At 48.0% G+C, this 12,210-nt stretch overlaps 1 protein-coding gene across 2 annotated transcripts in view; it reads left to right on the top strand.

Annotated features, from left to right (window-relative positions):
- The window catches only part of abhd16a (abhydrolase domain containing 16A, phospholipase), a 138,231-nt gene that overhangs the window by 92,968 nt on the left and 33,053 nt on the right, over positions 1 to 12,210 (top strand). For both annotated transcript variants that reach the window (XM_072259247.1, XM_072259248.1), the window contains exons 10-13: positions 2,047 to 2,110; positions 7,947 to 7,996; positions 8,822 to 8,945; positions 11,016 to 11,120. In XM_072259247.1, the coding sequence (XP_072115348.1) occupies positions 2,047 to 2,110; positions 7,947 to 7,996; positions 8,822 to 8,945; positions 11,016 to 11,120 (343 nt within the window). The remainder of the gene's footprint in view (positions 1 to 2,046; positions 2,111 to 7,946; positions 7,997 to 8,821; positions 8,946 to 11,015; positions 11,121 to 12,210) is intronic.

Consider the following 12,210-nt stretch of genomic DNA (forward strand, 5'->3'; position numbering starts at 1 on the left):
CTAGTGGGGTGGCGGGAGGATGGAGTGAGAGCAGATGTGCGTGAAATGGGAGAGATGCGTTTGAGAGCAGAGTTGATGGTGGAGGAGGGGAAGCCCCTTTCTTTAAAAAAAGACATCTCCCTCGTCCTGGAATGAAAAGTCTCATCCTGAGAGCAGATGTGGCGGAGACAGAGAAATTGCGAGAAGGGGATGGCATTTTTGCAAGAGACAGGGTGGGAAGAGGAATAGTCCAGATAGCTGTGAGAGTCAGTAGGCTTATAGTAGACATCAGTAGATAAGTTGTCTCCAGAGAGAGAGAGACAGAAAGATCTAGAAAGGGGAGGGAAGTGTAGGAAATGGACCAGGTAAACTTGAGGGCAGGGTGAAAGTTGGAGGCAAAGTTAATGAAGTCAACGAGCTCAGCATGCGTGCAGGAAGCAGCATCAATGCAGTCGTCGATGTAGCGAAGGAAAAGTAGGGGACAGATACCAGCACAGGCTTGGATCATGGATTGTTCCACAAAGCCAACAAAAAGGCAGGCAGAGCTGGGACCCATACGGTGCCCATGGCTACACCTTAAGTTTGGAGGAAGTGGGAGGAGCCAAAGGAGAAATTATGAAGTAGAAATGGGAGTAATGTCTTTGGAACTAAGAAGGATGCAATTGATGGCAAACTACTGGGCTAATTTAAGGGGCACAATGATTCTCACCCTACTAAAGGAGTGTTGCAGGAGTGCTGGGAAAATGGGAGGTTTCAGTGGGATAACTTTAGTCAGGTAGGGAATGATATTGTTAAAGAATGTGGAGTGTTTGATCTAAGGATAAGTCCTTCAGTAGTTTATCCGGTTGTAGCTCCATGGAAGCTTGTATGGCCTGACATAGACTGGCATTTGTTAGAGGTAAAAAGGATAGGAAAATATAAAACTGATTTGGTAAGTGCATTTAACTGTCATGTGATGGAAAATATCATGATTATACTCAGATTTATACGGAAGGTGCTAAGGAACCTGAAACAGGAGTGACAGGGTTTTGGGTGGCTATATCAGCAAAAGAAATTGGAATCAGCAGAAGAACACCTAATAAATTAGGGGTGTTTACAGTGGAGATTCTGGTAGTGTTGGCTGCGTTGCGATGGGTGGAGAAAGCTAGACAAGTCAAAGTGTTGATATGTTCAGATTCATCCTCAATTCTAGCAAGCTTAAGGTCTTTTCACACAAACAGTCGGCAAGATGTACTTTATGAAGTCCTTCAGTCAGTCACAAGAATTACAAATCAGGGAGGTCAGGTAAAATTTCTATGGGTTCCAGCACATGTAGAGGTGAAGGGGAATGAGAGGGTGGATGAGTTGGCAAAGAGGATGTTTAAGAAAGAAAATATAGAAATGCACATTAGTATCAGTAAAGCAGGGGTTAAGTGTGTAATCTGGGAAAAAGTCAACCGAATATGGCAAGAAAGATGGGACAGGGAGGGGAAAGGGAGGCATTTATATCAGATATAAAAAAGTGTTGCAGATACTAGGGTAGGTAGTGGATACAGAAGAGAGGAGACTGTGTGGACTAGGTTAAGGCTGGGGCACTGTGCATTAAACAAAACATTGAAAATGATAGGGAAACACCAGACAGGATTGTGTGAGGAATGTCAGGAAGAGGAGTCAGTAGAACATGTAGTTCTGAGTTGCAGGAAGTATGGGATACAGAGAGAGATGATGATAATCAATCTAAGGGAATTGGAGGTGCAGGAATTCACATTAAAAGGGTTGCTGGGCATGGGTGAGAGAGCAAAGGTTGGGGTATTTTTAGCTTTCTTAAGGGGTACAGGGATTTTTTTTATAGGATATGACGGATAAGCAGGAATAGGATAGTAGGATGGCCAAAGATGAGAGGATAAAGTGTAGGTTAGGGTATGTGTGTGATTGGGTGAAGGAATTTAGTGTGCAAGTGTATTGCACACTCCAGAGCAGAAGGTGGCGGTAATGCACCAGTAAGCTGGGTGGTAACCGCCGTAAAACAAGACGAAGAAGAAGAAGAGGCTGCCCCTCTGTAACAAATGTGTTTCTTTCCAATGGCAGGTGATCTGCTGTGAGGGGAACGCAGGTTTCTATGAAGTCGGGTGTGTCAGCACTCCACTAGAAGGTAGGTGATGTTGCGTGATCGGTCCCGAGGTTTCTATGAAGTTGTGTGTGTCATCACTCCACTGGAAGGTAGGGCACATAGCGTGATCAGTCCTGAGGAGAGCTGGCAGCAAACATTGTACATTTCCTCGAATCTGTGGTTTTCTGTTTCACATCAAGGAGGTCGGACAGTAACTTGTAAATTATTATGCTGAGTCTGGGCTTGTTGTCAAGAAAGCTTCGTCCCTGTCTTTGCACTGGTCCCCGTCCCTTCTACACATGGTGAACCTAACCCTCCATCCATGGTACTTTGACTTACCATCCATAATGCCAACTAAAAACTGATCTCATCTGCCTGCATGATTCCCTGTCTGTACATGTGCCTGTCTAAATGACTCTGAAACATACCTATTTTATCTGCTTGTTCCTGCTGGCGTGTTCTAGTCGCCTACCACTCTGTGTGTAAAATCTATCTTGCTTCACATATCCCCTTTGAACTTTCTTCCCCTTGCTTTCAGCCTATGACCATGGCCCCTAGCATTTGACTCTTCCCCTTTGGGAGGAAGATTGTCTCCCCTATCTGTGCCTAACATAATTTGATATGCTTCTATCAGGTCTTCCCACAGCCATTTAAACTCCAGGGAAACAAGACAAGTTTGTCCAAACTCCCCATAAAGCTCTTACCCTCTCATTCTGAGCATCCAGATGATCCTCTTGTGCATCCTGTCCAAAGCCTCGACAATTGCATAGTAACCTGAAGCAGAATCAGGAGTAGGTTTAACATCACCGGCATATGTTGTGACATCTGTTAACTTTGCGGCAGCGGTACATGCAATGCATAATAATAGAGAGAAAACAGAATATATAAAAATAAAATGACTAAATAAGTAGTGAGGTGGTGTTCATGGGTTCAGTGTACATTCAGGAATCGGATGGAAGAGGGGAAGAAACTGTTCCTGAACCGTTGCATGTGTGCCTTCAGGCTTCTGCTCCTCCTCCTGATGGCTGCAGTCTGCAGCCTTCACTCCAAATGTGTCCTAACCAAGGTTTTATACAGCTGTAACTTTCATGTTCAGTGTTATGACCAATGAAGGCAGTTGTCTTTACCACCCTATCAATTTGTGCTGGCACCTTCTGGGAGCTGTGGCTGCACCTCTGGATCAATGCTCTGAAGCATCCCGCTATTTACTCTACTCTGGGATTTGGCCTTCCAGCCATACAACCAGGTTAAACTCCAGCTGTTATTTCTCTGCTCACTTCTATATCCTGTTATATTGTATCCTGTGACAACCTTCTGCACCACCCACAACTTCAGCAGTATCTGTGTCATCTGCAAACTTACTGATCAGATGAAATCATGAATACAAATTGTAAACAACAGAGGTGCTACCGCTGGTACCTGGAGGAACACCACAGGTCATAGATCTGGCAAGGAAAGGAAAGGGAACCCCTCTACTACTGCCCCTTGTCTTCTGTGGCCAAGCCAATTTTGGGTCCAGCTACGGCTCCCATGTCTTCTCGACCAACCTACTCTGCAGGACATCATGAATATTTTACCAAAATCTATATTGATGACATCCACTGATGTGACCACATCTTCATTTATATGTTCAATAATCAAGATCGAACCATTGCCCTGTACAAAGCCAAGCTGGTATCCTTCGTAAGTTGATACTTTTCCATATGCAAGTAAATTTTATCTCAAAGTTCAAAGTTAAATTATTATCAAAGTACATATATACCACATACAACCGTGAGATTCATTTTCAAAGTACATATATTTCACCATATACAACCGTGAGATTCATTTTCTTGCAGGCATACTCAATAAATCCACAAATTCATTGAAGGACCGCACCCAATGGGGTAGACAACAGAAGACTGTGCTTTTACAAAAGAAAAAAAATAATAATGATAAATAAATAAGCAATAAATATTGAGAACATAAGATGAAGAGTCCTTGAAAGTGAGTCCATAGCTTGTGGGAACAGTTCAATGGTGGGGCGAGTGAACCTGAGTGAAGTTATCCCAGCTGGTTCAAGAGCCTGATGGTTCAGGGGTAATAACCGTTCCTGAACCTGGTGGTTGTGGGTTGTATCTTTTTCCTGATGGCAGCAGTGAGAAGAAAGCATGGCCTAGTTATTGGGGGTCCTTGATGATGGATGTTGCTTTCCTGTGGATGTGTTTAGTGATTGAGAAGGCTTTACCCACGATGGACTGGGTAAAGCCCTCCCCACCGTTAGGCAAACCTACACGGAGCACTCTTGCAGGGAAGCAAGATTCTATACGAATCGTCTCCAATAGGCTAACACAAAATACTCTGCAGATGCTGGGGTCAAAGCAACACTCACAGCACGCTGGAGGAACTCAGCAGGTCGGGCAGCATCCGTGGAAACGATCAGTCAACGTTTCGGGCCGGAACCCTTCGTCAGGACTGAAGAGGGAAGGGACAGAGGCCCTATAAAAAAGGTGGGGGGACGGTGGGAAGGAGAAGGCTGGTAGGTTCCAGGTGAAAAACCAGTAAGGGGAAAGATAAAGGGGTGGGGGAGGGAAAGCAGGGAGGGGATAGGCAGGAAAGGTGAAGAAGGAATAGGGGAAAACACAATGGGTAGTAGAAAGAGGCGGAACCAAGAGGGAGGTGGTAGGCAGCTGGGGGAGGGGGCAGAGTGAAATAGGGATAGAGGAAGGGAGGGGGAGGGAATTACCGGAAGTTGGAGAATTCTATGTTCATACCAAGGGGCTGGAGACTACCTAGACGGTATATGAGATGTTGCTCCTCCAACCTGAGTTTAGCCTCATCATGGCAGTAGAGGAGGCCATGTATGGACATATCTGAATTGGAATGGGAAGCAGAGTTGAAGTGGGTGGCTACAGGGAGATCCTGTCTGTTGTGGCGGACGGAGCGGAGGTGCTCAACGAAGCAGTCCCCCAATCCGTGTTGGGTTTCACCGATGTAGAGGAGGCTGCACCGGGAGCACCGGATGCAATAGATGACCCCAACAGACTCACAAGTGAAGTGTTGCCTCACCTGGAAGGATTGTTTGGGGCCCTGAATGGTGGTGAGAGAGGAGGTGTAGGGACAGGTGTAGCACTTACGCTTACAGGGATAAGTGCCGGGTGGGAGATCCGTGGGGAGGGACGTGTGGATCAGGGAGTTACGCAGGGACCAATCCCTGTGGAAAGTGGAGAGGGAAAGATGTGCTTAGTGGTGGGTTCTGGTGAAGGTGGCGGAAGTTGCGGAGGATAATGTGCTGGATCCGGAGGGTGGTGAGGTGGTAGATGAGGACAAGGGGAACTCTGTCCGTGTTGTGGTGGCGGGAGGATGGGGTGAGGGCCGAAGTGCGGGAAATGGAGGAGATGCGGGTGAGGGCATCATTGATGACGGCAGAAGGGAAACCACGATCCTTAAAGAGGGCATTTGAGATGTCCTGGAATGGAAAGCCAGGACCCCACCACTAAGCAGATCTTTCCCTCTCCACCACTCTCCGCTTTCCGCAGGGATCGGTCCCTCCACGACTCCCTGATCCACACGTCCCTCTCCACGGATCTCCCACCCGGCACTTATCCCTGTAAGCACAAGTGCTACACCTGTCCCTACACCTCCTCTCTTGCCACCATTCAGGGCCCCAAACAGTCCTTCCAGGTGAGGCAACACTTTACTTGTGAGTCTGTTGGGGTCATCTATTGCATCCGGTGCTCCCGGTGCGGCCTCCTCTACATTGGTGAAACCCGACACAGATTGGGGGGACCGCTTCGTCGAGCACCTCCACTCCGTCCGCCACAACAGACAGGATCTCCCAGTAGCCACCCACTTCAACTCTGCTTCACGTTCCGATTCGGATATGTCCATACATGGCCTCCTCTACTGCCACGATGAGGCTAAACTCAGGTTGGAGCATCACCTCATATACCGTCTAGGTAGTCTCCATCCCCTTGGTATGAACATAGAATTCTCCAACTTCCGGTAATTCCCCCCCCCTCCCTTCCCCTATCCCTATGTCACTCTGCCCCGTCCCCCAGCTGCCTATCACCTCCATGGTTCCGCCTCCTTCTACCCATTGTGTTTTCCCCTATTCTTTCTTCACCTTTTCTGCCTATCACCTCCCTGCTTCCCCACCCCCACCCCTTTATCTTTCCCCTTACTGGTTTTTCCACCTGGAACCTACCAGCCTTCTCCTTCCCACCCTCCCCCCACCTTCTTTATAGGGCCTCTGCCCCTTCCCTCTTCTGTCCTGAGGAAGGGTTCCGGCCCAAAACGTTGACTGATCGTTTCCACGGATGCTGCCCGACTTGCGTATTGTGAGTGTCTTCAATAAGTTTTCTGGCACTGATGCAACACGAGAAAGTAGGACATCAAGTAGGCCATTCGACCCCTTCAAGCCTACCCTACTTCTCAACGTACCCCAGATCTCAACTCCTATGCGCCAGTTCCCACTGCCCTGAACTCATCTGTCTTCTTTGTACCTCGTTATGATCTCTCACCATTTAATATTAGAATCAGGTTTAATATCACTGATGTTTCATGCTGAGACCCTTCAATACAGAGGTGGTGTTCGTGGGTTCAGAAATTTGATGGCAGAAAGGAAGAGCTGTTCCTAAAATGTTAAGTGTGTGTTTCAGGCTCCTGTACCTCCTCTCTGATGGCAGTATTGTTTACCTGCACTGCACTTTATTCTGTAGCTGCTTGGCCTTGTTCTACCTGAATGAATGTGTAATAATCTATTCTGTCTGAATTTTTTATTTAATCTCGGTACACCTGACAGTAAAGAAACAATTCTAATTCCAGTGAAATACCCTTGGTGAGTTAACCTCCACAATACTCTGGAGTTCTCTGCCCTAAGCAGTCGATTTTGCTTGACTACCCCTTTATCTCGTAACTGTGTCCCCCATTCAAGATTCTCCCACGAGTGGAAGCGACTTGATACTTGCACTGTCCTTCTCCCTAAGGATCTCGTATGTTTCCATAAGATCACTCCTCATTTTCCTAAATTTCAAAGAATATCATTGTAGTTTCACTCACTGTTTGTGATAGGACATCCCACTTATCCCAGAATTAGCTTATTGGAACATAGAACAGAACACTACAGGGCACTGTACGGCCCCTTTGGCCCGTGATGTTGTGCTGACCTTTTAGTCTAATCTCAGATCAATCTAATCCTTCCTTCCTACAGAGCACCCTATTTTTCTATTTTTTCTATCATCTCAAATTCAGTCTATTCTTCCTCAAGTAAGGGACCTGCTGGTTATGGCTCTGCTGCCACCCTATCTTCTGATCACAGCCCACACTGCCCCCTAGTGCTGTATCCTCAGAAAACAGATAGACATTTCAAAGCACATTTATTATCAAAGTATACAGGATACAACTCTAAGAACATAAGAAATAGGAACAGGAGCAGGCCAGCCTGCTCAGCCATTCAATAAGATCATGGCTGATCTGGCCATGGACTCATCTCCATCTACCTGCCTTTTCCCCATAGCCCTTAATTCCCCTACTATGCAAAAATCTCTCCAACCTTGTCTTAAATATATTTACCGAGGTGGCCTCCACTGCTTCACTGGCCAGAGAATTCCATAGGTTCGCTACTCTCTGGGAAAAGCAGTTCTGAGATGTATTACAAACACAGGATTTGTTTATCCACACTGTAAAGGGAAAATGACGACGATCACGGAAAAGAGAGGCAGGGAGAGGGGCTGGTTGGGTAGTGGATTTAAAGAGCTGACTGTGTCACTTGCATACATCCTGTGCTCTGAATGATTGTGTGTGTGTGTGTGTGTGTGTGAGAGAGAGAGAGAGAGAGAGAGAGAGAGAGACAGACAAAGATTATCTGTTACTGACTTCCAGGTGTTGATCTTCACAGCTGGCTATTCAGTCCTCGGATGGAATCACCCCGGGTTTGCGGGCAGCACGGTGAGCAGGGGAACTGTGAGGAGCTGTGATTAAGAAATTTAATAATGTCCCCCACTTCTTTTCAAATCCTGATTCCTCCCCTCTTGCTTCCCCATCTCTCTCTGCGGCTCAACTCCCTGTCCCTACCCCTCCCTTTCTCCTGCTCACCTCCCTCCCCCACTCCCCCTCTCTCTGTCCTCCTGCTTCTTACTCTCCTCTGCCTCACCCTCAACCTGCTCCCTCCCCTCCCTCTCCCACCCTTCCCCCTCTCTCTCCCTCCCTTCCCCCTCCTCTCTGCTCTGTCTGCTCCTCCCCCCTCTGTCTTTGACCCTCCCTCCCATCCCCTTTCTGCCCCTCTCCCTCTCTCTATCAGCCTTCCCCTTCCCTCCCATCCCCTTTCTGCCCCTCCCCCTCTCTCTATCAGCCTTCCCCCTCCTTCTCACCTCCTTTCTGCCCCTCCCCCTCTCGCTGACTTTGCCCCTTCTCTTTCTCTGACACCTTGCTGCCTCTTGCTTCCTGCTCCTTCCACACTCTCCCTCTCATCTCTTTTCTGTTTCCCTCCATTTGCTTCCTCTCATTTGCCACTGACAACCCCTCCATCCTCGCCCCAGCGCCCCACCTCCTCTGCACCTCTCATTCTATGACAACCAGTCACTGACGGTACCTCACTACCCTCAAACCTCGTTTCCTTTGGCAGTGTGCCAGTTAATTTCCATTGGCTGTTTCACCCGCACCCCCTGAAACTCTCCGCCATTCTCACTAGGGAGGGGCAGATGCAAGTGGGGTTTCTTCTCTGTGTGACAGAGGCGCCGTTGTCATTAACTCCTGCCTTATTTGAAACCCTAGGGTGTGCCTTTCCCCCAGAACGAGGCCAACGCCATGGATGTGGTGATACAATATGCAACCCATCGCCTGAACTTCCGCGTCAAGGACATCATCATGTACGCCTGGTCGATTGGTGGATTCACAGGTCTCAACTGCTCCTCCTACTCTTCCGCTCCGCCGCGATCCCTTGACGGTTCTGCGGCACCATGGTATGGCGGGTAGAGCTGCTGGCTTCCAATCCGCCGACCCGGGTTCGATCCCAACCTCAGGCGCTAAGCGCTGTCTCTATGAGGAGCTTGCACATTCTCCTTATGACCGCATGGGCTCTTCCCCCCGCCCCCAAGTGAATCTGAATCAGAATCAGGTTTAACATCACTGGCGTATGTCGTGAAATTGGTTGTTTTGTGGCAGCAGTGCATTGCAATTCATAATAGTAAAAACTGAAACTTAGCCACAAGGATATATGTGCAGGAAAATTAAAGAAGTGGTGCAGAAGAAAACAGAAAAAGTGAGCAACACACAAGACGCTGGAGGAGCTCAGCAGGTTGGGCAGCATCTTTGGAAATGATAAAACAGTCAATGTTTTGTGCTGAGACCCTTCATCGGGACAAAAAACGTGAGATAGTGTAGATGGGTTCATTGTCCATTCAGGGATCTAATGGCGGTGAGGAAGGAGCTGTTCCTGAAACACTGAGTGCACGTTTTCTGGCTCCTGTGCCTCCTCCGTGATGGTAGTAACGGGAAGAGTGGGTGATGCGGTTCTTTAGTGATGGATGCAGCCTTTCTGAGGCATCGCTCCATGAAATGTCGGTGTTTTTGTCTCCTCCCACATGCCAAAAACATGGTCTTTTTACACACACTGGCTCTGACTCCCTTTAAGCACATCAGAAACAGCAGGAGAACAATTATACTGCTGTTAATCAGATAATGAGCTTCTGAAATTGTCCCCAGTGTGATGGTGAGTTGCAGAATCTGGTGTAAAGGGAGGGAGGGAGAGTTGATGGCAATGAGGGGAGAATACAATGAGGTTCGTGTAGGAACAGTGTAAATGGTTGATTCATGGTTGCCGTTGGCTTTTACCTTAAAGGGAGCCGGAATCTGATCCCTGTGAAGTAAAAGGCAAAAAATGGGGGTCCCAGTGAATTTAAAGAGAACTGGAATGGGGGTCCCAGTGAATTTAAAGGGAACTGGAACGGGGGGGTCCCAGTGAATTTAAAGGGAACTGGAACGGGGGTCCCAGTGAATTTAAAGAGAACTGGAACGGGGTCCCGTTCCCATTCAGTTTAAAGGGAGCTTGCGAATCTGGGCACAATATGTGTAAAGTGAGAGTGGGAAGTGGGGCTCCAGTTAGTTTAAGGTGAGCACAGAGAATCAGGCTCAAGTGAGTTTAAAAGAAGCTTGGGAAGTGGAGTTTATTGTCATGTGTGGTGAGGTGCAGTACAATGATAACTGTGCTTACAGCAGCATCACTGGCACATGGGTGTAAACAACAGAAATTATACATACTTTATACGTACAGGAATAATACCATAGAGTGGAAAACAAAGATTGTGCAAAAGCAGGACCCTCAGCTGGTCTGTAATGTAGACCAGACTTAGTAAGTTTAGTGGGAGCGAGGGAGGTGGGACTCAGTGTGTCTAAAGGGAGCAGAGAACAGGGATCTGTTACGTTTAAAGTGAGCGTGGAAAAAGGGGTTACTGGGCCCCGTAGCGTGGCGGTCAGTGCAGTCACTTTGCCACACCAGGGATCTCGGATCGGGGTTTCGAATCCCACCACTGTCTGTAAGGAGTTTGTATGTTCTCCCCGTGACCCTGTGGGTTTCCTCTGTGTGCTGCCGATTCCTCCCACATTCCAAAGTCAGACGGATAGGGTGAGGAAGTTGTAGGTGTGCTGTGTTGGTGCCACAAGTGTGGTGACACTTAGGGACTGCTCCCACTGATCTGATTTGATGCAGAGCAACACATTTCACTGCAGGTTGTGATGTACATCGGACAGGTAAAGCTAATCTTTAATCTCCAGATGTTTAAAAGAAGCCCTGCAGAATTGGGAGTGCGTGTTGGAAGCAGAACCTGGTGGATTTGATAGAGAAGCATCAAGATCTCCGAACACGGGGGTGGGGGGTTATCGGAAGTTTACTCTACTCTGTAGGGTTGGAAGCAATCAGAGCTGCTCTGTGGGCTGGGGTTGCTCTTAAATTTGATGTTTTCTTTTCCAGCGACCTGGGCCACGATGAACTACCCGGAGATCCATGCCCTCATCCTGGATGCTTCCTTCGACGACCTTGTCCCCCTTGCCCTGAAGGTCATGCCAGAGAGCTGCCGTAAGTAACCTTTCACCTCTCTTGCTGCCCCCTGGGAAATGGAGAGAAATCACACGGCAGCTGTGGGGCGAAGCAGCAGGGCCTTGAAGAGGAAGGGGAAGGCAGGAAGGAGACCGTTTGGCCAATAATAGATGTCAGCTCTGGTCAGCTCTGGGTCCATAGACCTGTAAGGTGAACCTCTTCTAACAGGAGCCCTGCACAATTTAACAGTTTCAGAGCCCCATCACTTCAAAGTTTCAGAATACATATACTACCAGTATACAACCTGAAATTCGTCCTCTTCACAGACACCCATGAATGAAGAAACCCCGTAGAACAATAGAAATATCGAAGCCCCAAAGCTCACCTCTGAATCCACTTCCTTCACACAAGCGGCAGCAAAAGCATTGGGCCTCCCCCCATCTGCACTCCTACCCCCTCACCATGCGAGCAGCGGTAGAAGCACCAAAGAATCCTTTGATCTAGAGTTAATCAAACTGTAGTTCACCAACCAGCACTTCGGTATCTCAGAGTCTTTCTCCCCGCCCCATCCCCCACCCCACACTCACTCCGCACCCACCCACCCCCGCATCAAACTACAATCCACAAAACAGCACTTCGGTATCACAGACAGGCTCTGTCTCTCCAACAACGAGAATGGAGGCCATCTTCTCGCTGTTCCGAGTCCATCATGTTGAGTATAATTACATTTTCCTCCAATGTGTCTACCGGTCTGGGCCAATCTGTGCTGCCCACTACTGACCACCCCCATGAAGGAATTAGAATTGTAATTGGCTTATTGTTGTCACACACATGGAGGTACAGGTAACAGCTTGTCTTGCATACTGTTCGTACAGACCAGGTCATTATACAGTACAAGGGAAAGCAATACCACAATACAGAATAAAGTGTAACACTAACAGAGAAAGTGCAGTTCAGGTGGACAATAAGGTGCAAGATCATTGTTTGGTCGAGAGTCCATCTGTTGTACTGGGGAACTGTTTAATAGTCTGATAACAGTGGAGTAGGAGGTGTCTTGGTGCGGCGTACTTTTCTCGGGAAGTGGAGAGAAGAGAGGATGTCCGGGGTGGGTGGCTGCTTTACAGAGGCA

Source organism: Mobula birostris, chromosome 5 (genome assembly GCF_030028105.1).
Source record: "Mobula birostris isolate sMobBir1 chromosome 5, sMobBir1.hap1, whole genome shotgun sequence".
NCBI classification, from domain to species: Eukaryota; Metazoa; Chordata; class Chondrichthyes; order Myliobatiformes; family Myliobatidae; genus Mobula; species Mobula birostris.